This window comes from Bufo bufo, chromosome 4 (genome assembly GCF_905171765.1).
Source record: "Bufo bufo chromosome 4, aBufBuf1.1, whole genome shotgun sequence".
NCBI classification, from domain to species: Eukaryota; Metazoa; Chordata; class Amphibia; order Anura; family Bufonidae; genus Bufo; species Bufo bufo.
The window spans coordinates 217,850,513-217,877,089 of record NC_053392.1 but is presented as its reverse complement, the minus strand read 5'-3'; the positions used below and the strand labels follow the sequence as shown (position 1 = coordinate 217,877,089).

General features: G+C 43.1%; 1 protein-coding gene across 4 annotated transcripts in view; it reads right to left on the bottom strand.

Annotated features, from left to right (window-relative positions):
- ATP11B (ATPase phospholipid transporting 11B (putative)) overlaps window positions 1-26,577 on the bottom strand; it is a 177,486-nt gene that overhangs the window by 137,941 nt on the left and 12,968 nt on the right. For all 4 annotated transcript variants that reach the window (XM_040428283.1, XM_040428282.1, XM_040428281.1 and 1 more), the window contains exon 2: window positions 4,143-4,259. In XM_040428283.1, coding sequence (XP_040284217.1) covers window positions 4,143-4,259 — 117 coding nt within the window. The remainder of the gene's footprint in view (window positions 1-4,142; window positions 4,260-26,577) is intronic.

Sequence of the window (26,577 nt, the reverse complement as noted above, 5' to 3'; positions counted from 1 at the left end):
ACTCTCAGTTTCTGAGAGTTAAGCGTATAGTCTCTGACCCCACTACATCTAATAGTACGCTTGATACAGTACTGCATAAATTTGAGCAACGAGGTTATCCAACCAAATTGCTGTATGAGAAAAAGAAAATGGTTGGCCAACTTAATAGGGACGATGTCCTCAAAAGGAAAGTGCAACAAGTGAAAACCAGTAGGATCCCTTTTATCTCCACCCACTGTGAACAGAGCGTCGATATTAACAACATTATTCGACGTCACTGGAACATACTGGGTGGTTGTCTCAACACCGTTAAGGAATTTCATTCTCCTCCGATTATGTCCTACCGTAGATCTAAGAGTCTTAAGGACCAATTGGTTAGGGCAGACGTAGGAACCTCAAAAGTGACAAGACAGCGGACAATGACTAGTGCCAGTGTCGGCTGTTTTCCGTGTTTGTCCTGCGTAAATTGCAAATATATCATCAAGGGTAGGTCCTTTGTACACCCACAGACTGGAGTCTCATATCAGATAAGGCATTATCTGACTTGTGACTCCAATCACGTTATATACGTGATTGTTTGTCCGTGTAATTTGCTATACGTTGGAGAAACAACAACTGATTTCAAGACACGATTTAATAACCATCGACTTAGCGTCAGGAAGAAACGACTGGATTTACCAGTCTCTAAACACTTTGCCAAGCATAAACATACTGAGAAAGATCTGAAGTGTTATATTATTGACCATATACCAATGCCAAGGAGGGGTGGCAACAGAATTGGCCTCCTAAAAAAGAGAGAGCTCAAATGGATTTATACGCTCAATTCCCTGCAGCCATGTGGTCTTAATGTGGACTACAGGGTTGGAGTGGGTTAGCTGCGTGGTTTGCCCTCTCTCTTAGCATTCTAAATGACGACTGTCTTGCTGTAAAATATGTGACTTGTGTGCACAAAACATATATTCCTGTTTATTCCGCGAGTTCTCCTTTGGTCAAAAACATGGTTTTTGATTTTTATTTCTAATGCAAATTTTTTTTTCTCTTCCTCTTTTGTTTATTTTTTTAGATAATTCTTCACTGGATTCGGGATAAGGAGAAGTGGCATAACATTCATGTGGGCTGTGCGATCGCGTTGTCTGGACGCGTCCGCTCATGCACTATGTGGTCCTTAGACTTGTGTATTTCCTCAAATAACTGTTTCTGTATTTTTTTTTTTTTATTCCGCTACAAGTATGGCAGGGTGTTATGAGGAGAACCCTCAGAGTGAGGTGGTGATGGGTGGACTTTGACTGTTGTAGCGGTGCGACTCTGCATGTACATGTGGATGCGCTGCCGCTTTATAGTCACGGCGGGGTGCTCCACTTCAATTGTAGGTGTGGCCCTCCCTCGTGTCCACTGTGACACTCGGACATCTTGATATGTCATTGTCACCCCGAGCCTGCAATGTACCGGTAACACTAGTTGCTTTTAGCAGCAGCATAATGCAGTGGGCATTCTGCCCCTATTCAAAATGGCCGTTCCAGCGTTACAGTCCAAGAGCGCATGCGCCATGTGACGAGGTTAAGGTTAGACGGAAGCACAGTTTATGCGTCATAGGGGCATGCGCAGTGGCGATTCAGGTACGCCGGATCGCACATGTCAGCATGGATGACAGCCGCCCTCCCTCCTGCGTCTATTATGCGTATCACCTGTACCAGTAAGCACCTTGCACTTTATGTAATTATTCACAGCTGGCACTCATTATATGATCTATGTAATACAAATGTACTGTACTATTTATATGCACTGAACTACTTTACAATTGTATGTATCACGGTCTAATGTTTCCACATGGTTGGTTTTATTGCTTCATATTTTTATAATGTATTATGTATTTTGATTTTTTATTAATTATGTTCACTTGATATGTAATTGGCTATGATTGGTTGTAAACACTATATATATCCAGAGTTTTCAGGTGTACACACTGCTTGAGGAAGCCTTATGGGTAAATAAAGTTTGTTTTATTTTTATCCAGTGGAGTGCTGCCCTTTTTCATCTTCTATATTTCGTTGGATTGGTTATCCACACTGGGCCTGTGCACCCTTTTTTCTAATTTTCATTGTGACGGTGCTGCCATCCCCTTTTTTTCTATCTATATATATATATATATATATATATATATATATATATATATATATATCTATATATCTATATATCTATATATCTATATCTATATATCTATATATATACACACACATTATATATTATATATATATATATATATATATATATATATATATACACACACACACATTATATATTATATATATATACACACACACACACATTATATATATATACACACACACACACATTATATATTATATATATACACACACACACATTATATATATATACACACACACACACACACACATTATATATTATATATATACACATACATTATATATTATATAATATATATATATATATATATATATATATATATATATATATATATATATATATATACATATACACACACACACCCTTTTAGGGTCACTGCATGTCTTCTTAGCACATGCTGCAATCATGGAGAATAAAATCACAGGCCCTGCACTACTGGAGCAGGCATTTCATAAATTAAATGCCTCCTCTGGCAGTCCATGTTACAGACTGAAATCTACTTCAGCTCGTAGCTGGCACAAATTTCAGTCATTATTTAATCAGTTTCTGGCGTAAATAATGATAAATGTGACGGGCAGGTGGCCCTGCCCACACCCTTTTTTGAAAACTGGTAAGCGTGGCATAAAAATGCCAGCTGTGGCAAAAAAAAGTTGAAATAGCATTAAAACAGTCGCAAAACAGCAGTACTCAGGAGTAGGGCAAAGGATTACAGAAGTATTTAGAAGCAGTCAGTGAGTGCAGTAAATTCTACTGCTTTGCGGTTTACAACAGGTAGGCTTAAAAATAGATAATTATAGGACTGGATTGAACCTTTACACACCAATGACTCATCAACCACGTAAGCTACATAGGTTTTACTAAGGGCCACGCGGTAATTAACAATGCAGACCAACTAAACAGTGCAGCCTTCATTAGTTTAATGAGAGCCCGCTGCAGCCTGTATCGCTCAACCACAGCGCAGCTGCATTACAACCGTGCGTTTGGCCGGTTTTGGTTTGGGGTCCATTCACACTTCCGTAACGTGTTTTGCGGATGTACAAAACACGGACACGCCAATGTGCGTTCCACATTTTGCGGACCACAGATCGCCGGCACTAATAGAATATGCCTATTCTTGTCCGAAATAGGACATGTTCTATTTTTTTTTCGGGAACGGAACCGGAAGTGCGGGTCCGCATTTCTGGAGCCGGGCCGCACGAATGAATGGGTCCGCATTTCCATTCTGCAAAATGCAGAAAGAAATTGTGGACGTTTGAATAGGGCCTACTCTTTCTGCTGGCACTACCGGAAGCTACTGGACAGCCGCTGGCCCCATTCACTATTTGTCCTGCCGCTTCTCGGCATGTTTTCCAGGTTGCAGCCGTATCGCCGCCGGTTGCCATTATAGTGAATTTTGCCAGACAGTGATGCCAGAATGCAGAGAGATCAGCCAGGCTGTTCCCTGCCGGGGAATGCAAATTTAAAAACAGGCTTAAGTGCTTGAAAGGGATCCTGTCACCATGAAAATGCATGTTATAGAGCAGGAGGAGCTGAGCAGATTGATTTATAGTTTTGAAGGAAATTATAAAAATTTTAATTACTGTTTATTCTGGGAAGTCCAGGAGACGGTCCTATCAGTGATTGACAGCCACTGTCAGTCACTGATAAGATCGACTCATTGAATTCAAAGCCCAGACTTAAATACAAGTTAGGGCTCATACACACGAACGTGTGTGCCCCCTGCCCATATTGCGAAACGCAAGCAGCAGGTCCCAATATACGGGCAACAGCTGCGTATCACATATGTGGACCCATTGATTTGAATGGGTCCACAATCTGCTGAGTGGAGGCATTGATCAGAAGTCCAAGGAAGCATTACAAAGCGCTTCCGTGCCATTTTGGTCCATGTCTCCGCATGACAAATTAAAATTATTTTTTGCAATGTGGATCATCTTTAGCGGATAGCAACCCAACACAGACCACAGATCTGTCCATTAACCCAATTTAAAGCAGCTTACCTTAGATGAAATTATCCTGTTGTCTGCAAACTTTTGAGGGACGTAATGGCCATGCTGAGGAAACCTGTTTGCCACGTAAATGGTACGTGTTTCACTGTGATTTGGAGGGTCGCATCCCTGAAAAACAGAGGGGATAGCAGTGTAAGGTTACTTCACCAAGACACCTAAAACACAACAATGTTCCCACTTTTTATGTGGCTAAAATTCCCCAAACAGTATCATTTTGGTGAACCGCTATTATCAGAACTGTAGTGTAAAAGAGGACTAAATGATAAACTTTAGAAATAAACACTTATTTCACAAGCAGGTGAAATAAAAGGGAATGAAGAAAGAGGCGAGTTACAAAACTGAGAGGAAGTAGCAAGAGAACAGGCACAATGTCCTTGCACCACATGATAACGAACAATCTGAAGGCACACTACCTCTACTGGCCCTGAAACAAAGCCTACAATACGTAGGAAAAGCCAGCTCCAAATACAAATAATGACCCGCACCAGAGGTGTCCCTTTGAATGTCACTTCCTGAACAGGAGGCTTTGTCATTGTTCAGTCAGCAGATTTCCTTGCTACCTCTTGCTGATTTACCGGTCATATTGCTGCATGTGACATTCTAAAAGGTGAATCCATACATTACAATAATGCCACAAGGCTTGTGGTTCTCTTCTACCACATGGCACGTTCTAGCTGTAACAGACCGTTTTTATTCCCTCCAAGCATTGAAACTAAAGTATGAGAGAAAGTAAAATGTTAAAGGGGTTTTGAAATCTCAGACAATTCACTTCTATGGGAGCAGCGCTTGGTTTTGAACGGATCCCGGGAAATTGGGGGTCCTCCAGCCACCACTCTCCCCGCTCCGTTCTCCTTGTAGGTGCAGGTCCCAGAGGTGGGACCCGCACCTATCAGACAATGGGCGCATATCCTAGCGATATGCCCCCATTGTATGTGATGGCAATACCCCTTTAAGTGTTATTTTAATATAATTCAACATGAAAAATAACATTTGTATTACAAAGCTCTAATTGCATGGTAATCCCTTTATGTCATTATAATGGCGCCCTCTGGTGTTCAGTCTGTATAGTAAGGTGCATACCCTCTTAATCATCTGAATAAGCAGGTCACACATGTTCAGTTCCATCTTTCAACTGCCGCCAGGCATATCTTCTCTCAGTATGTTCACATGACTGATTTAGAAAACGCGCTGATGATTTTCTGTGCGGTATTAGTGTTTTTTTTTTAGCTTCCTATTCTTTTCAGCTTCTCATTCACTTCAATGGTAGAATCGGCACAGATTCCGCTCCGACAGAGCATGCATTTTTTCAGCATGGAAAAAAAACCAAGTTCTGCCTCCCACTGTAATGAGTGTGAAGCTTTTTAGGGGAATTTTCTTTGAGTGGAAAACAGCACCAAAAAAGTCGTGTGAACGGGCCCTTAGAAGATCCGATTGAGGTCTTTTCTGTTTTTGTCTCTTCAATGGGGAGAAGAGCTTAAAGGGTTTCTGTCACCCCACTAAAGTGATTTTTTTTTTTTGGGCTAGTTAAATTAGTTATATAGCGATATCTGAAAATATAATAGTGTTCCTTACTTTGATCCAGCAGTTTAGTCAAAAAACGAAGTTTTATCATATGCAAATTCGGTCTCTACCAGCAAGTAGGGCGTCTACTTGCTGGTAGCTGCTGCAGAAATCCGCCCCTCCTCTTGTTGATTGACAGGGCCAGCCGTGATCTCCTCCTCCGGCCAGCCCTGTCGGCATTTCAAAAATCACGCGCCCGTGTTGAATCTGCGCAGGCGCTCTGAGATGAGGAGGCTCGTCTCCTCAGAACTCCCTCAGTGCGCCTGCGCCGATGACGTCTTCTATTTCGGTGATGTCATCGGCGCAGGCGCACTGAGGGAGCTCTGAGGAGACGAGCCTCCTCATCTCAGAGCGCCTGCGCAGATTCAACACGGGCGCGCGATTTTTGAAATGCCGACAGGGCAGCCGGAGGAGGAGATCACGGCTGGCCCTGTCAATCAACAAGAGGAGGGGCGGATTTCTGCAGCAGCTACCAGCAAGTAGACGCCCTACTTGCTGGTAGAGACCGAATTTGCATATGATAAAACTTCGTTTTTTGACTAAACTGCTGGATCAAAGTAAGGAACACTATTATATTTTCAGATATCGCTATATAACTAATTTAACTAGCCCAAAAAAAAAAAAACACTTTAAAGGGTTTCTGTCACCCCACTAAAGGGGGTCTACAGGAATTTATCAAAATGACCTTGAGCAACCCATCCTAAAATGTTGCATCCATTATTACAGCTGCTTGGGGAGGAAAGAATCATCTGGGATTCAAGGAACGTCTGCGACTCCCCCCCCCACCCCTCCAAGTTTTACTACTAATGGGGAGTGAAATCTGGGAAGACAGACAGAGCATCGATACGATACATTTTATTGGAGCAGGTGTGATCATTCGTTCCTACATAGTGTACACAAGGTTTTGTGCTGCCAACAAATGATGATTGTTATGGCCTCATAGAAAATGTGATCAAACCTGGGCATTCTTCTGGCTGATCATCGCCCCATGTAGAAGGCTTGCAGATCGCTGGATGAAGCAGATTTTGCTTCAATGGGCTGTTTGGATCAAGTCCTACATGGAGCTGCTGGCTCTCAACCTATACGTTTATATGTATTTTGTTCAGAGTAAGTAATTAAATAGGTTTCTACAGGAATTATTACAAAGTCCTTATTTTTGCCTATAAATTGGCTGGTCAGTGTTCAACTGCTCCACATTTCCTGGGACATTTTCAGAAATCTTCCTCCTTGACGGCTGCTCATTAAACCTTACCGACATCAAACCAGACAGTCCAATCTTTACACTCCAGTGGGTTACCAAAGCCATACCTGGCCCACACCCATCTCTGCATGTAGGTTACAACAATGTCGGCTGCTGACCCGATGTTCTCGAGCTGCTGGGTCCAAAAACTAAAATGCAAGACACATTTCTATGAAGCCTTCACTATGACTTTTTTTTTATTTTATTCTGTATTATCAGAAGTCCTGTCTCACTTGTTCCAAGAGGAATACTGAAAGGGAGGAACACTGTCTATTACTGGCTGATTATTGATCCATTGGCGCCAGTGTCCAATGATTTCATATTTCTAATTTATCTTTATTTGCAGGTCCACTTACCTGCTTCCCAAAGCTGCGCTCCCAAAATGGCCAGTTATCAGTCCTGTCCATCAAAGGGGAACAGACTGCACATGCACTTGCTCCCTTGTCTGTCCCCAGTGTAAGTGAATTGAGACCATTAATGAACAGGACTGCTCGCTTAGCCCTCCACTGGTGGACATTTTGGTAGAGCAGTGTCAGAAACCACATAAGTGAATCTGCAAGTAAACAAAAATAACAAACCGGAGTAGAGATAGTGTAGCGTGTCAACCTCCTTCACCAGACACTAAGCAAAGACTGAGTTCCTCCTGGTGGAGTCGGGGGGTATAGCCCGAGGAGGAGGAGCTCTTTCATTTGCATAGTGTCCCTCCTACTAATACCTCTAAGCTATACCCATGGTCTGTGTCCCCCAATGGATAAAAGTATGAGAAATTAGGCATATTAACCATTTCCTGATGCAGCAATTTTCAGGTTTTTTTTGTTAGTTTTTTCACTCCCAGCCTTCTCATAACTTATTATTTTTCCATTCACGTAGCCGTATAAGGGCTGTTTTTTTGCAGGACGAGTTGTACTTTCTAATGCCACCATTTAATATTGGATAGGATGCAGTGGGAAGCTGGAATTATTTTTTTAAATGGGTTGGTTTTAAATTTTTTTACGGCATTTACTATGCAGTAAAACTGCCTTCTGCTCTCCATTCTCCAGGTCAGTACGAATTTGGTGATACCACAAATGTATAGTTTTTCTTGCATTTTAACTCATTTCCGACCGCCTAACGCACGGATGCGTCCTGGCGGCATTCGATTCATTCCTCCTGGACGCATCCGTGCGCCATCTCGTGAGATTTCGGTTAAAGGAGTATTTAGTCACCAGCCTGCCAGCCAATGATCGTTGCTGGCAGGCTGGCGATTTAAAAAAAATCTAATCAGAAGCCATCTAACACCTTATATTTATAAATATAAGGTGTTAAATGGCTTCTCTGCTCCTCTGCTGGTGCTTTTCGTCGGTTGGTCCCAGCAGAGGAGCACACATCACAGTGAGTAGCCACCAAACACCACACTTAGCCCCAGATTACCCCCCATCACCCCAATTAACCCCTTGATCGCCCCTGTCAATCACCTAGTGAAAGGGAAAAAAGTGATCAGTGTAAAATTTTCACTGGTATTGACTGATAGGTTTAAGGATAGTTTAGGCCCCTTGGTTAGGTAGTTAGCGTCGGTTAGCGCCCAGCCCACCACACCGCAGTCACTGATTCGCTTTTGTATAGCTTTTGGTATAGTATCTGTAAGTGATCAAAACTGATCACAGTCAGATTTATAATAGTATTAGTGTCACCTTAGCTCGCCCTCCACCCAAAACGCAGTGTTTGCCCAATTAGGCCTGATCGGTCGCCCACACGTGCGTTCACCCACGCCCGCCCCGCCGCAGTGACAAAAACTTTTTTTTTTTTTGATCACTGCACAGTCACTTTACAAGCGCTGCGGCGATAAAAAAATCTCCCATTTGTAAGACAGGCTTGCTTTTTTTCAAACAGGGGGTATTCTTCTGAAGAGGCCTACAGGATTCTGACCCAGTCGGATGAGGTATGGGAACCCTCATCTGACGAATCTAGCGGGTCAGAATATGAACCTGTAGAAAGCAGTGGCAGTCTGACCCAAAGTTCGGACGAGGAGGTTGAGGTCCCTGATAGCACCAGGCGTACCCGGCCCTGTGTCGCTAGACCACAGGTTGCGCAGGATCCGCTTCAAGGGCAGCAGAGTGGGGCTGGCGCTGTCGGATTACGTGGTGAGGCATACACCAGCAGCACAGCCCATCCTGGACCTAGTACCAGCACTGCCGTACAACATGGTGAAGTGGCGAGCACCAGAAGGGCAGTTGAAGCTCGTACGGTGGCACGTGCAATAGTTACCCCGTCGCAGCCACCGCACAGACAGGCCCGTAGAGCCCCTAGAGTCCCTGAGGTGCTGGCAAACCCTGATTGGCAGTCCCCAACTTCAGCCGCACCTGTAGTTCCCCCTTTCACCGCCCAGTCTGGAGTTCGGGTTGAGACAGCTCAGATCGGTTCGGCACTGGGATTTTTTGAGCTGTTCTTGACTGCGGAGCTCTTGGACTTAGTCGTGGCAGAAACAAATCGGTATGCCACTCAATTTATAGCCGCCAACCCGGGAAGCTTTTATGCCCAGCCTTTTCGGTGGAAACCAGTCTAAGTTTCCAAAATTAAAATTTTTCTGGGCCTTCTCCTCAACATGGGTCTAACCAAAAAGCATGAATTGCGGTCATATTGGTCTACGAACCCAATTCATCACATGCCCATGTTCTCTACTTCTATGTCCAGGACACGATTTGAGACCATCCTGCGTTTCCTGCACTTTAGCGACAACACCACCTCCCGTCCCAGAGGCCACCCAGCTCCACAAAATTCGGCCCCTCATAGACAACTTCAACAACAAATTTGCAGATTTGTATACCCCTGAGCAAAACATCTGCGTAGACGAGTCCCTTATACATTTTACCGGGCGCCTTGGCTTCAAACAATACATCCCAAGCAAGCGCGCCCGGTATGGGGTCAAATTGTATAAGCTCTGTGAAAGGGCCACAGGCTATACCCACAAATTTCGGATCTATGAGGGAAATGATCAGACCCTGGAGCCGGTCGGTTGCCCTGACTACCTGGGGAGCAGTGGGAAGAAAGTCTGGGACTTGGTGTCACCCTTATTTGGCAAGGGGTACCATCTTTATGTGGACAATTTTTACACAAGTGTGCCCCTCTTCAGGCATTTGTTCCTAGAACAGATTGGCTGCTGTGGCACCGCGCGACCTAGTCGCCGGGGCTTCCCCCAACGGCTCGTTACCACCCGTCTTGCAAGGGGGAAGAGGGCTGCCTTGTGTAACGAAGAACTGCTCGCGGTGAAATGGAGAGACAAGCGTGACGTTTACATGCTCTCCTCCATTCACACAGACACGACAATATAAATTGAACGGGCAACCAGTGTCATTGAAAAGCCCCTCTCAGTCCACGACTATAACCTTCACATGGGAGGGGTGGACTTCAATGACCAGATGTTGGCTCCCTATTTAGTTTCCCGACGCACCAGACACTGGTATAAGTAGGTGTCTGTATATTTGATTCAATTGGCTGCATATAATAGTTTTGTTCTCTACAGTAAGGCTGGGAGAACAGGATCCTTCCTCAAATTTCAGGAAGAGATCATCGAAAACCTCCTGTATCCAGGAGGTTCCGTGGCCCCATCCACCACTGTAGTGAGCAGTCTACACGAGCGACATTTCCCCAATGTCGTTGCTGGTACCTCAACCCAACCGTCACCCCGAAAAAGATGCAGTGTCTGTAGCAGGAGTGGAATAAGGCGTGACACCCGCTATTTCTGTCCTGACTGCCCTGACCACCCTGCCCTATGCTTAGGGGAGTGTTTCCGGAAGTACCACACACAGGTACACTTAGCATAGGGATTGCATCTCACAGGACAGGCACACAGGGCTATTAGGGCCCTTACACTCACAGCTGCTGCAAACCTCTCCTTTCACCTGGGACAAAGTGCATAATGTACTTCGCCACATCTTTGGGCGATTTGCGCTTTGCACATTGTCCCATGGGGAAGGAGAGGTTTGTCCTATAAAAAGGTAAAAAATACAAATAAAGATCACCGGTAAGCAAAAAAGTTAACGTTATATGTTCCGTTCAAATTTTATTATAAAGTTAATAAATTTATTGCGTTGCGGCCTGGTTTTTTCTTTTTTGTTTTGTTTTTTTTTACCTTCCAGGTGGACCAACCGATCGACTAACTGCAGCACTGATGTGCATTCTGCCAGAAGCATTGCGCTGCTGTCAGATTACACAAAAGTCGGTGTATGCGGCGCTGCAAGACGAGATTTCTCCTCTGCAGTAAAAGATACTTTGCCGAGGCATATGAGCTGAGGAGGCGGCGGTGTTCATATACTTTGGCAAACGCTTTGTATATAAAAAAAAATATATATAAATCCCGGCAATGATTTATTCATTCACATCGATTGATGTGAATGGAGAAATCTGGTTTGCCAGGGCATACGGGCTAAGTGGGTATGGATGTTGGGCGGAGCTCCTATGTCCTGGCAGACGCCTTTCCCCTCCTTTTTTTTTTTTGGCAGAGATTTTTTCATCCACATTGGTCGATGCGAATGAAGAAATCTGTGCCGTTCATTTTTTCTTTCAGCCCAGAGGCTGAACAGAAAAAAAAAAATCTCATTACCCGTATGCTCAATATAAGGAGAATAGCAGAAACTCCTAATGCTGGCCATACATGTAATGATTGCGGAGACCCTCAAATGCCAGGGCAGTACAAATACCCCACAAATGACCCCATTTTGGAAAGAAGACACCCCAAGGTATTCGCTGAGGGACATATAGAGTCCATGAAAGATTGAAATTTTTGTCCCAAGTTAGCGGAAAGGGAGACTTTGTGAGAAAAAAAAAAAAGAAAAAAAAAAATCAATTTCCGCTAACTTGTGCCAAAAAAAAAAAAAATTCTATGAACACTCCATGCCCCTCATTGAATACCTTGGGGTGTCTTCTTTCCAAAATGCGGTCACATGTGGGGTATTTATACTGTCCTGGCATTTTAGGGGCCTTAAAGCGTGAGAAGAAGTCTGGAATCCAAATGTCTAAAAATGCCCTCCTAAAAGGAATTTGGGCCCCTCTGCGCATCTAGGCTGCAAAAAAGTGTCACACATGTGGTATCGCCGTACTCAGAAGTTGGGGAATGTGTTTTGGGGTGTCATTTTACACATACCCATGCTGGGTGAGAAATATCTTGGTCAAATGCCAACTTTGTATAAAAAAAAAAAAATGGGAAAAGTTGTCTTTTGCCGAGATATTTCTCTCACCCAGCATGGGTATATGTAAAAAGACACCCCAAAACACATTGCCCTACTTCTTCTGAGTACGGCGATACCAGATGTGTGACACTTTTTTGCAGCCTAGGTGGGCAAATGGGCCCACATTCCAAAGAGCACCTTTCGGATTTCACAGGGCATTTTTTACAGATTTTGATTTCAAACTACTTCTCACACATTAGGGCCCCTAAAAGGCCAGGGCAGTATAACTACCCCAAAAGTGACCCCATTTTGGAAAGAAGACACCCCAAGGTATTCCGTGAGGGGCATGGCGAGTTCCTAAATTTTTTTATTTTTTGTCACAAGTTAGCGGAAGATGATTTTTTATTTTTTTCTTACAAAGTCTCATATTCCACTAACTTGTGACAAAAAATAAAAACTTCCATGAACTCACAATGCCCATCACGAAATACCTTGTGGTGTCTTCTTTCACATGGTCCATCACTACGCGATCAAAAGGAGAAGGTGAGTTAATATTTTTTTTTTTAACCCTCATTTGATCACCTACTAAGCATTCTATTTTCAGAATGCTATTATTTTCCCTTATAACCATGTTATAAGGGAAAATAATACAGTGAATAGACTGTCACCTAGCAACCATGCGTGAAAATGGCACCGCATCCGCACTTGCTTGCGGATGCTTGCGATTTTCACGCAACCCCATTCATTTCTATGGGGCCTGCGTTACGTGAAAAACGCACATGTGAACAGCCCCATAGAAATGAATAGGTCGGTATTCAGTGCGGGTGCAATGTGTTCACCTCCCGCATCGCATCCGCGCGGAATACTCGCTCGTGTGAAAGGGGCCTAATCCGTTCACGATGCATCAGGATGTCTTCACGGTGATGGACCATGTGATTGGAGCATGTGATCTGACGTCACCATTATAGAAGTAAAGAAGAAGAGACCGGTAACTACACGATCAAGAGGAGAAGGTGAGTTAATTTTTTATTTTTTTTTAACCCTCAATTGATCACTTACTAAGGATTCTGTTTTCAGAATGCTATTATTTTCCCTTATAACCATGTTATAAAGGGAAAATAAGAACATCTACACAACACCTAACCCAAACCTGAACTTCTGTGAAGAAGTTCGGGTCTGGGTACCACAGTCAGTTTTTTATCACGCGCGTGCAAAACACATTGCACCCGCGCGATAAAAACTGAACATCGGAACGCAATCGCAGTCAAAACTGACTGCAATTGCGTTCCTACTCGCGCGGGTTTGCCGCAATACACCGGGACGCATCCGGACACGCTCGTGTGAACCCAGCCTTAGACGCCATGGTCACATTTGAGCCAACCCCCTTAAAGGGATCAGCCACTTTCTGGTCACTGTTGAACAAAGTGTTTTCGATGATATAGGGCACTTACTAACATAGCCTTTGTTGATATTCGGCACCATTTCATAAGGTGTACTTCCTCGTTGGCCAAGTCTTTTGTGTTGTCCACAAGATGGCTGCTGATGGAGGGTCATATGACCAGGCTAATCACTCACTCCTCGAAAGTGTGTTTGAATCGAGGAGGCTGAGGATTTGTCGGGTCACATGACCCTCCATCAATGGCCATCTTACGGACAGGACTTCTATGCGGACAGAAAATTTGTCTTCTGAAATCTTGCAAATGGCACAGAATATCAACAAAGGCTATATTAGTAAGTGCCATATAGTCATCTTTTAAAAAAAAATAATATATATATTTTTAAACACTTTTTAATAGTTCCCCTAGGGAACTATAGCAAGTAGGGATGAGCGAATCGACTTCGGATGAAACATCCGAAGTCAATTCGCATAAAACTTAGTTCTAATACTGTAAGGAGCAGTACTGTAAGATGAGCCGAAGTTATTGCTTTGTACTGTAAGAAACCATTTCCCGAACTCAGCTTCGGTTCCAAGGTACGACTTGGAACCGAACTCAGGAAATGTTTTTTTTACAGTACAAATTAATTTATGAAGTTATTGCGCAAAGTCGCAATGCGATTTTCACGCAGCCCTATTCACTTCTATGGGGTCAGCGTTGCATGAAAATCGCAGAATATAGAACATGCTGCGATTTTCACACAAAGCAGACCCATTCAAATGAACGGGTCCGGATTCAGTGCAGGTGCAATGCATTTGCATCACGCATTGCACCCGCGTGGAATACTCGCTCGTGTGAAAGGGGCACATTTATTAAGAACAGCGTTTCAGACGTCGGTCTTAATAAAGCCATGCACTGGCAGTAGATTCGCCAGAGTTATGAAGAGGCGCAGCCCTCTACATAACTTCGGCGGATCCACCGCCGATTCAAAATAAGACAGCTTCCTTGCTGTCTTACATCTAGACCAGGGATGCTCAACCTGCGGCCTTCCAGCTGTTGTAAAACTAAAACTCCCACAATGCCCTGCTGTAGGCCGATACCTGTAGGCTGTTCGGGCATGCTGGGAGTTGTAGTTTTGCAAAAAGCTGGAAGGCCGCAGCTTGAGCATGCCTGATCTAGATCACTGTCAACGCTTAAACCAGGCGTCGAAAATGGTAAATGAGACACGCCTGCCGGCCCATCGTCTTCCACGCCCACTTTTTTAGACCTGGTGTGAGCGGGGAAAAGTCACAGATTTCGGCGCAAAAGACCTAGTTTAGGCGTATTTCTGCTTAATAAATGACCCCCTAAGTTCCAATGGAGCCCCGATCCTCGCCGTGGGGAGTCAGAGCCCGGCTGGGAGTACACGTTCCTGGTCTTTGACTTCTCAGATGCCGTGGTCACATTTGACCATAGCATCTGAGGAGTTAAATGTAAGTGATTGATGTTATTGTCGATTGCATATGTTAGTCCGGGGTGCCTGCTGTTTAAAACAGCAGGCACCCGGTGGTTATGTCTCCTGCTCTGCTCGCGAGTGGGCGCCATTTTTAAATGCTCGACCGACGACGTAAATTTACGTTGGAAGGTCGGGAAGGGGTTAAGGAAGTCATAACATGTTCAAGTTTTGTTCAGCTTTCATGATGCAGTTTTTGAGCTAAAACAGGTGGGGATTCACAAGAGGTTAAGTAGAATTTGCTCAATATACTTTCGCACTAAACCCTTTAAAAAGGACCGCCAGCTCTGAAACACCGCCAAACTAGAGAAAGTGCTGTATAGTGTAAGTAATGCGGAGTCCGGCTATGTCCTTTTTAGCTTCATACTCACTTGCTTTCCAACGCTGTGCTCTCACAACCAGCAGTAAAATACAATGAGAGGAGTCCTCTCCCTTATTAACAGGGGAGTCCTCTCAATGCATTTTACTGCTGGTTGTCAGAGCACAGCGTTGGAAAGCAAGTGAGTATGAAGATAAAAAGGACACCACATACACTATACAGCACTTGTCTGAGGGGGGTTCCGGAGCTGACAGATTCTGATGGCCTGTCCTCAGCTGTGATCTATTATTATGGCACTGTGCACAGTCATGTGATAGTACGTCATAGAGCCTAAAGACGTTTATAATCCACACCCGAAAAACTGCAATCAGAAAAAGGTTTACGGGCAGCCATACGGGGGTAAATATAAGTAATATTGACATCAATGGCAGCTCTTTGGAGAAAACAGCCCATGCAAAAACAGAAGCAACAGTATCAGCTGTACAGCGATCCGCTGGCAGGATATTGCATTGAAATGTTATTTAAAGCATGGATCATAATGCGGAATCGTAGACTTAAATAATACAATCAATTAACGGACATTTAATTACATACATTCTGCTGACAAAATATTGATGCACCATCTGCAATGACCAGAGCATGGAGAGCAGCCGGCGTAGCTACACATCCAAACTTCATATGTGGAGCTATGAAAGCAAGCTAGGAAATATGGCAACTCGTTTGCCATTCTGCTTAATTGTTCAGATCTGCCATTTGCAGCCCTGACTACTGCTCCGATGTACAAGATGGGAAGACGTGCGGTCACACGGTATTAGCCGGCTCTGAGCTAGTCTAATGAAAGCGAACAGGAGACCGCTTACAGAACAACTACCACCTTAGGCTACTTTCACACTTGCGGCAGAGGATTCCAGCAGGCAGTTCCATCGCGGAAACTGATGGCATTTGTCAGATTGAAATGACAGATCCATCTCTCAGGAAAGAAGGAACCAGTATACATTTTTTTTGCATTTTTTTTTCGGTCTGCGCAATGCCGGATCCGGCACTAATACACTTCAATGTAAATTAATGCCGGATCCGGCATTCAGGCAAGTCTTCAGTTTTTTTGGCCGGAGAGATGCTGCGGTATTATCTTCGTCCTGATCAGTCAAAAAGACTGAACTGAAGACATCCTGAAAGGATTGCTCTCCATTCAGAATGCATGGGGATAAAACTGATCAGTTCTTTTCCGGTATAGTGCCCCTAGGACGGAACTCAATGCCGAAAAAGAAAAACGCTAGTGTGAAAGTACCCTTAGGGTCCATTCACACATCCGTTTTTTCTTTCCTGATCTGTTCCGTTTTTTCTGGAACAGATCTGGACCCATTCATTTTCAATGGGTCCTGGAAAAAAACGGACAGCACAATGTGTGCTGTCCGTTTCCGTTGTTCCGTTCCGCATGTCCGTTTAAATATAAAACATGTCCTATTCTTTTCCTGAAAAATCGGATCCTGGTACAATACAAAGTCAATGGATCCGCAAAAAACGGATGACATACGGATGTCATTCCGTATGTCATCCGTTTTATACGGAATCCGTTCCTGGAAATTACATTTTTTTTTTTTTTAAAGAAATCCAAACAACTTTATTCGCTTATTGAAATTTATACATGAAAATCGGATTATAGAAAAATACTGACGTGTGAATGTAGCCTTAAAGGGGGTCAAAGCCTTAAGAATCGGGAAAAAAGTGGAAAATACTGCAATACCCTTCCCATACAAAACGCACACACAGCCTGCCCTCTATTGAGATAGCAGTGGGTCCCTATTATGGCATATCCTGAGTACATGCCATAAATGTCCAGATGAGAATAAGATACAGTACGTGTGGATGGCATTTAAAAAAAAAAAAAAAAAAAACACAACATGCTTCAGAATTTCAAATGACTTTTTGTGGAAATGTGGTGGATTTAACTGCAGCAAGATCCAGAAATGTCCTTAATTGTGCGAGTAATCTAAATTCCTAACGTATTTTACTTTGTTTCAGAACATGTCAGAATACATCTTACTAGGGCGTTCTGCCGGCTGCAGGGACGACCTGTGCTCTCTGCAGTCATATCCACTTGCTCTTTTGGCTCCAACAAGACTACGCCATACGCGCGGTCTGTCTGCAGAGCGCGCACTACAGGCAGAGCCATCCGTCCGCTGTGCTCTACAGTAAACATTCAAACCAAATTAGAACAAATAAAACTTATATGAATCTAAGAGCACAACGGTCTCCATGGACCTTAAATTGTGTATGATAACAAATCTGGATTAACGTCTATTTGTATTCTGACGTTTTTGATAAGCCCGATCCAGCGTGCACTAGAAATAGGGGCTTTCTCCATAGAATTCTATGTAGAACTTTAAAGACGGAGAAACAAATATCTGTACGGAATATCCGCCTGCAGAATCAAACAGCGGAAACACAAGGTGGGACCATTTATCAATAATGGTGTAATATGCACTAAAAAAAATACAAATATTACAACTCAAAAGTGGTGATTTGTTTCACCTCATAATCAAAAAGCGCATGCCACTTTTAAAACGTCCCTTTTTAAAAAATATTAAGTTGATTATTCGCCCATTTCTCTCTATTTGTGACATTTTAACACCAATAGCATTAAAATGCTATTTTTAAACTGAAATGCGCCATTTCAGCCACCCTGCTAGACCACACCGACTTTTGGAGCATAGTTGTGACATTTCCACTGGTAAATTGTGACTTTTATCTCAGGACATTTTTGTTATTGTTTTGTTTTTGTTGAATGTCAATTTACTGAGAAAACCCTGTTATTTAGCTAATTTAAATTAGAGGAAAATAAACGTGTCCTGTTTTACTACTTACCTATCACTTGTTACCATGACGGCCCATAGGAGATCTGAATAGGACTGAAAAAAAAATGGGAAAAGTTGTCTTTTGCCGAGATATTTCTCTCACCCAGCATGGGTATATGTAAAAAGACACCCCAAAACACATTGCCCTACTTCTTCTGAGTACGGCGATACCAGATGTGTGACACTTTTTTGCAGCCTAGGTGGGCAAATGGGCCCACATTCCAAAGAGCACCTTTCGGATTTCACAGGGCATTTTTTACAGATTTTGATTTCAAACTACTTCTCACACATTAGGGCCCCTAAAAGGCCAGGGCAGTATAACTACCCCAAAAGTGACCCCATTTTGGAAAGAAGACACCCCAAGGTATTCCGTGAGGGGCATGGCGAGTTCCTAAATTTTTTTATTTTTTGTCACAAGTTAGCGGAAGATGATTTTTTATTTTTTTCTTACAAAGTCTCATATTCCACTAACTTGTGACAAAAAATAAAAACTTCCATGAACTCACAATGCCCATCACGAAATACCTTGTGGTGTCTTCTTTCACATGGTCCATCACTACGCGATCAAAAGGAGAAGGTGAGTTAATATTTTTTTTTTTAACCCTCATTTGATCACCTACTAAGCATTCTATTTTCAGAATGCTATTATTTTCCCTTATAACCATGTTATAAGGGAAAATAATACAGTGAATAGACTGTCACCTAGCAACCATGCGTGAAAATGGCACCGCATCCGCACTTGCTTGCGGATGCTTGCGATTTTCACGCAACCCCATTCATTTCTATGGGGCCTGCGTTACGTGAAAAACGCACATGTGAACAGCCCCATAGAAATGAATAGGTCGGTATTCAGTGCGGGTGCAATGTGTTCACCTCCCGCATCGCATCCGCGCGGAATACTCGCTCGTGTGAAAGGGGCCTAATCCGTTCACGATGCATCAGGATGTCTTCACGGTGATGGACCATGTGATTGGAGCATGTGATCTGACGTCACCATTATAGAAGTAAAGAAGAAGAGACCGGTAACTACACGATCAAGAGGAGAAGGTGAGTTAATTTTTTATTTTTTTTTAACCCTCAATTGATCACTTACTAAGGATTCTGTTTTCAGAATGCTATTATTTTCCCTTATAACCATGTTATAAAGGGAAAATAAGAACATCTACACAACACCTAACCCAAACCTGAACTTCTGTGAAGAAGTTCGGGTCTGGGTACCACAGTCAGTTTTTTATCACGCGCGTGCAAAACACATTGCACCCGCGCGATAAAAACTGAACATCGGAACGCAATCGCAGTCAAAACTGACTGCAATTGCGTTCCTACTCGCGCGGGTTTGCCGCAATACACCGGGACGCATCCGGACACGCTCGTGTGAACCCAGCCTTAGACGCCATGGTCACATTTGAGCCAACCCCCTTAAAGGGATCAGCCACTTTCTGGTCACTGTTGAACAAAGTGTTTTCGATGATATAGGGCACTTACTAACATAGCCTTTGTTGATATTCGGCACCATTTCATAAGGTGTACTTCCTCGTTGGCCAAGTCTTTTGTGTTGTCCACAAGATGGCTGCTGATGGAGGGTCATATGACCAGGCTAATCACTCACTCCTCGAAAGTGTGTTTGAATCGAGGAGGCTGAGGATTTGTCGGGTCACATGACCCTCCATCAATGGCCATCTTACGGACAGGACTTCTATGCGGACAGAAAATTTGTCTTCTGAAATCTTGCAAATGGCACAGAATATCAACAAAGGCTATATTAGTAAGTGCCATATAGTCATCTTTTAAAAAAAAATAATATATATATTTTTAAACACTTTTTAATAGTTCCCCTAGGGAACTATAGCAAGTAGGGATGAGCGAATCGACTTCGGATGAAACATCCGAAGTCAATTCGCATAAAACTTAGTTCTAATACTGTAAGGAGCAGTACTGTAAGATGAGCCGAAGTTATTGCTTTGTACTGTAAGAAACCATTTCCCGAACTCAGCTTCGGTTCCAAGGTACGACTTGGAACCGAACTCAGGAAATGTTTTTTTTACAGTACAAATTAATTTATGAAGTTATTGCGCAAAGTCGCAATGCGATTTTCACGCAGCCCTATTCACTTCTATGGGGTCAGCGTTGCATGAAAATCGCAGAATATAGAACATGCTGCGATTTTCACACAAAGCAGACCCATTCAAATGAACGGGTCCGGATTCAGTGCAGGTGCAATGCATTTGCATCACGCATTGCACCCGCGTGGAATACTCGCTCGTGTGAAAGGGGCACATTTATTAAGAACAGCGTTTCAGACGTCGGTCTTAATAAAGCCATGCACTGGCAGTAGATTCGCCAGAGTTATGAAGAGGCGCAGCCCTCTACATAACTTCGGCGGATCCACCGCCGATTCAAAATAAGACAGCTTCCTTGCTGTCTTACATCTAGACCAGGGATGCTCAACCTGCGGCCTTCCAGCTGTTGTAAAACTAAAACTCCCACAATGCCCTGCTGTAGGCCGATACCTGTAGGCTGTTCGGGCATGCTGGGAGTTGTAGTTTTGCAAAAAGCTGGAAGGCCGCAGCTTGAGCATGCCTGATCTAGATCACTGTCAACGCTTAAACCAGGCGTCGAAAATGGTAAATGAGACACGCCTGCCGGCCCATCGTCTTCCACGCCCACTTTTTTAGACCTGGTGTGAGCGGGGAAAAGTCACAGATTTCGGCGCAAAAGACCTAGTTTAGGCGTATTTCTGCTTAATAAATGACCCCCTAAGTTCCAATGGAGCCCCGATCCTCGCCGTGGGGAGTCAGAGCCCGGCTGGGAGTACACGTTCCTGGTCTTTGACTTCTCAGATGCCGTGGTCACATTTGACCATAGCATCTGAGGAGTTAAATGTAAGTGATTGATGTTATTGTCGATTGCATATGTTAGTCCGGGGTGCCTGCTGTTTAAAACAGCAGGCACCCGGTGGTTATGTCTCCTGCTCTGCTCGCGAGTGGGCGCCATTTTTAAATGCTCGACCGACGACGTAAATTTACGTTGGAAGGTCGGGAAGGGGTTAAGGAAGTCATAACATGTTCAAGTTTTGTTCAGCTTTCATGATGCAGTTTTTGAGCTAAAACAGGTGGGGATTCACAAGAGGTTAAGTAGAATTTGCTCAATATACTTTCGCACTAAACCCTTTAAAAAGGACCGCCAGCTCTGAAACACCGCCAAACTAGAGAAAGTGCTGTATAGTGTAAGTAATGCGGAGTCCGGCTATGTCCTTTTTAGCTTCATACTCACTTGCTTTCCAACGCTGTGCTCTCACAACCAGCAGTAAAATACAATGAGAGGAGTCCTCTCCCTTATTAACAGGGGAGTCCTCTCAATGCATTTTACTGCTGGTTGTCAGAGCACAGCGTTGGAAAGCAAGTGAGTATGAAGATAAAAAGGACACCACATACACTATACAGCACTTGTCTGAGGGGGGTTCCGGAGCTGACAGATTCTGATGGCCTGTCCTCAGCTGTGATCTATTATTATGGCACTGTGCACAGTCATGTGATAGTACGTCATAGAGCCTAAAGACGTTTATAATCCACACCCGAAAAACTGCAATCAGAAAAAGGTTTACGGGCAGCCATACGGGGGTAAATATAAGTAATATTGACATCAATGGCAGCTCTTTGGAGAAAACAGCCCATGCAAAAACAGAAGCAACAGTATCAGCTGTACAGCGATCCGCTGGCAGGATATTGCATTGAAATGTTATTTAAAGCATGGATCATAATGCGGAATCGTAGACTTAAATAATACAATCAATTAACGGACATTTAATTACATACATTCTGCTGACAAAATATTGATGCACCATCTGCAATGACCAGAGCATGGAGAGCAGCCGGCGTAGCTACACATCCAAACTTCATATGTGGAGCTATGAAAGCAAGCTAGGAAATATGGCAACTCGTTTGCCATTCTGCTTAATTGTTCAGATCTGCCATTTGCAGCCCTGACTACTGCTCCGATGTACAAGATGGGAAGACGTGCGGTCACACGGTATTAGCCGGCTCTGAGCTAGTCTAATGAAAGCGAACAGGAGACCGCTTACAGAACAACTACCACCTTAGGCTACTTTCACACTTGCGGCAGAGGATTCCAGCAGGCAGTTCCATCGCGGAAACTGATGGCATTTGTCAGATTGAAATGACAGATCCATCTCTCAGGAAAGAAGGAACCAGTATACATTTTTTTTGCATTTTTTTTTCGGTCTGCGCAATGCCGGATCCGGCACTAATACACTTCAATGTAAATTAATGCCGGATCCGGCATTCAGGCAAGTCTTCAGTTTTTTTGGCCGGAGAGATGCTGCGGTATTATCTTCGTCCTGATCAGTCAAAAAGACTGAACTGAAGACATCCTGAAAGGATTGCTCTCCATTCAGAATGCATGGGGATAAAACTGATCAGTTCTTTTCCGGTATAGTGCCCCTAGGACGGAACTCAATGCCGAAAAAGAAAAACGCTAGTGTGAAAGTACCCTTAGGGTCCATTCACACATCCGTTTTTTCTTTCCTGATCTGTTCCGTTTTTTCTGGAACAGATCTGGACCCATTCATTTTCAATGGGTCCTGGAAAAAAACGGACAGCACAATGTGTGCTGTCCGTTTCCGTTGTTCCGTTCCGCATGTCCGTTTAAATATAAAACATGTCCTATTCTTTTCCTGAAAAATCGGATCCTGGTACAATACAAAGTCAATGGATCCGCAAAAAACGGATGACATACGGATGTCATTCCGTATGTCATCCGTTTTATACGGAATCCGTTCCTGGAAATTACATTTTTTTTTTTTTAAAGAAATCCAAACAACTTTATTCGCTTATTGAAATTTATACATGAAAATCGGATTATAGAAAAATACTGACGTGTGAATGTAGCCTTAAAGGGGGTCAAAGCCTTAAGAATCGGGAAAAAAGTGGAAAATACTGCAATACCCTTCCCATACAAAACGCACACACAGCCTGCCCTCTATTGAGATAGCAGTGGGTCCCTATTATGGCATATCCTGAGTACATGCCATAAATGTCCAGATGAGAATAAGATACAGTACGTGTGGATGGCATTTAAAAAAAAAAAAAAAAAAACACAACATGCTTCAGAATTTCAAATGACTTTTTGTGGAAATGTGGTGGATTTAACTGCAGCAAGATCCAGAAATGTCCTTAATTGTGCGAGTAATCTAAATTCCTAACGTATTTTACTTTGTTTCAGAACATGTCAGAATACATCTTACTAGGGCGTTCTGCCGGCTGCAGGGACGACCTGTGCTCTCTGCAGTCATATCCACTTGCTCTTTTGGCTCCAACAAGACTACGCCATACGCGCGGTCTGTCTGCAGAGCGCGCACTACAGGCAGAGCCATCCGTCCGCTGTGCTCTACAGTAAACATTCAAACCAAATTAGAACAAATAAAACTTATATGAATCTAAGAGCACAACGGTCTCCATGGACCTTAAATTGTGTATGATAACAAATCTGGATTAACGTCTATTTGTATTCTGACGTTTTTGATAAGCCCGATCCAGCGTGCACTAGAAATAGGGGCTTTCTCCATAGAATTCTATGTAGAACTTTAAAGACGGAGAAACAAATATCTGTACGGAATATCCGCCTGCAGAATCAAACAGCGGAAACACAAGGTGGGACCATTTATCAATAATGGTGTAATATGCACTAAAAAAAATACAAATATTACAACTCAAAAGTGGTGATTTGTTTCACCTCATAATCAAAAAGCGCATGCCACTTTTAAAACGTCCCTTTTTAAAAAATATTAAGTTGATTATTCGCCCATTTCTCTCTATTTGTGACATTTTAACACCAATAGCATTAAAATGCTATTTTTAAACTGAAATGCGCCATTTCAGCCACCCTGCTAGACCACACCGACTTTTGGAGCATAGTTGTGACATTTCCACTGGTAAATTGTGACTTTTATCTCAGGACATTTTTGTTATTGTTTTGTTTTTGTTGAATGTCAATTTACTGAGAAAACCCTGTTATTTAGCTAATTTAAATTAGAGGAAAATAAACGTGTCCTGTTTTACTACTTACCTATCACTTGTTACCATGACGGCCCATAGGAGATCTGAATAGGACTAAAGATGGCGTCAGTCATGTGACCTCTGGTATCTAACAGGTGAAGAGCAGTTTTCATGTATACAGTATACACGGTATTACTACCTGCAGCAGCACCTGTCAGTATAGAAGCACATCTAACACTGTTCTCCCTGTCTCCGCTGTACACTGTGTTGTTTGCAATTTTTATTTTTTATTTTTACAGTTAGAAGGGTTTTCTGAGTGTTTTATACTGATGACCTATCCTCAGGACAGGCGGGGTGCAACACCCAGCGACCCCACTGATCAGCTGCTTGGTGCTCTGGACGGATGTCTTTTTTCAGCCTTACAAACTATGTTATCTACCACGAAAAAAAATAGCACTTATATTGCTACATGAAAAATAAAAAAGGTTAAGTCCAGAAAAAAATAAAAAAATAAAATAAAAATCAGGATTAAAATCATTAAACTGTCCTCAAGTTCAAAAACAAAAATAATCTATTTTATCGATTTATCACAGGTTACATTTTCATTCTCTGGTTAAAGGGGTTGTCCAAGTTATTTTTATCGATGACCTATCCTCAAGATAGGTCATCAATATCAGATCGGCGGGGGTGCCGGGTGTCAGACCGACGATCAGCTGTTTGAAGAGAAGGCGCGCGTCGTGCCAGCGCTGCCTCCTCTTCATTGTTTACCTGCTTGTCGTGGCATCTGCAGCGGTGAGCAGGTGTAATTACACCCAAGCCGCCCCATTTATTTCAATGGTACGGATCGCTCAAATACACTTGTAGGTCATCAATAAATAGAACTTGGACAACCCCTTTAAAGGGCTCATGCACACGACCGTTGTTTTTTTGTGGTCCGTTTTTCACGGATCCGTTGTTCCGTATCTGAGGTGTTTTTTTTTTCCCTCCGATTTAAGTCCTCTTCTGTTCCGGTATTCCACAAAACATATCCGTATGCAAGCAGTTTTTTTGCGGAACGTAAACAGTAGCTTATTAAATCACCAAACACATGAGCAATATGGGCTGGGCATAGCATTTCTACAGTATGGATCCGCAAAATATGGATGACATACGGATATGTTCAGTGTGCGTTCCATATTTTTTGCGGACCCATTGACTTGAATGGGGCCTCCGACTGTGATTTGCAGACAATAATAGGACATGCACTACTTTTATGGGGAACGGAAATACAGAAACAAAATGCACACGGAGTACCTTTCCGATGATTTTGCGTACCCATTGAAGTGAATGGTTCTCGATACGGTCCACAAAAAAACATTGCTTACCGGTAATCGTTTTTCTCGATACCCATGACGGCACCCTATGCGACTCAGGACCACACGCCCCCACCAAGCACCAGTGGAAGAAATAAGTTCTCCGGAGAGACAAGTGGTACCTATGTTCTAGAACATACGACTTATATATCCATATTTCCTCATATAGACATACAGTACAGACCAAAAGTTTGGACACACCTTCTCATTCAAAGAGTTTTCTTTATTTTCATGACTATGAAAATTGTAGATTCACACTGAAGGCATCAAAACTATGAATTAACACATGTGGAATTATATACATAATTCACAAGTGTGAAACAACTGAAAATATGTAATATTCTAGGTTCTTCAAAGTAGCCACCTTATGCTTTGATTACTGCTTTGCACACTCTTGGCATGCTCTTGATGAGCTTCAAGAGGTAGTCCCCTGAAATGGTTTTCACTTCACAGATGTGCCCTGTCAGGTTTAATAAGTGGGATTTCTTGCCTTATAAATAGGGGTTGGGACCATCAGTTGCGTTGAGGAGAAGTCAGGTGGATACACAGCTGATAGTCCTACTGAATAGACTGTTAGACTTTGTATTATGGCAAGAAAAAAGCAGCTAAGTAAAGAAAAACGAGTGGCCATCATTACTTTAAAAAATGAAGGTCAGTCAGTCAGCCGAAAAATTGGGAAAACTTTGAAAGTTAGGGCTATTTGACCATGAAGGAGAGTGATGGGGTGCTGTGCCAGATGACCTGGCCGCCACAGTCACCGGACCTGAACCCAATCGAGATGGTTTGAGGTGAGCTGGACCGCAGAGTGAAGGCAAAAGGGCCAACAAGTGCCAAGCATCTCTAGGAACTCCTTCAAGACTGTTGGAAGACCATTTCAGGGGACTACCTCTTGAAGCTCATCAAGAGAATGCCAAGAGTGTGCAAAGCAGTAATCAAAGCAAAAGGTGGCTACTTTGAAGAACCTAGAATATGACATATTTTCAGTTGTTTCACACTTGCTTGTTATGTATATAATTCCACATGTGTTAATTCATAGTTTTGATGCCTTCAGTCATGAAAATAAAGAAAACTCTT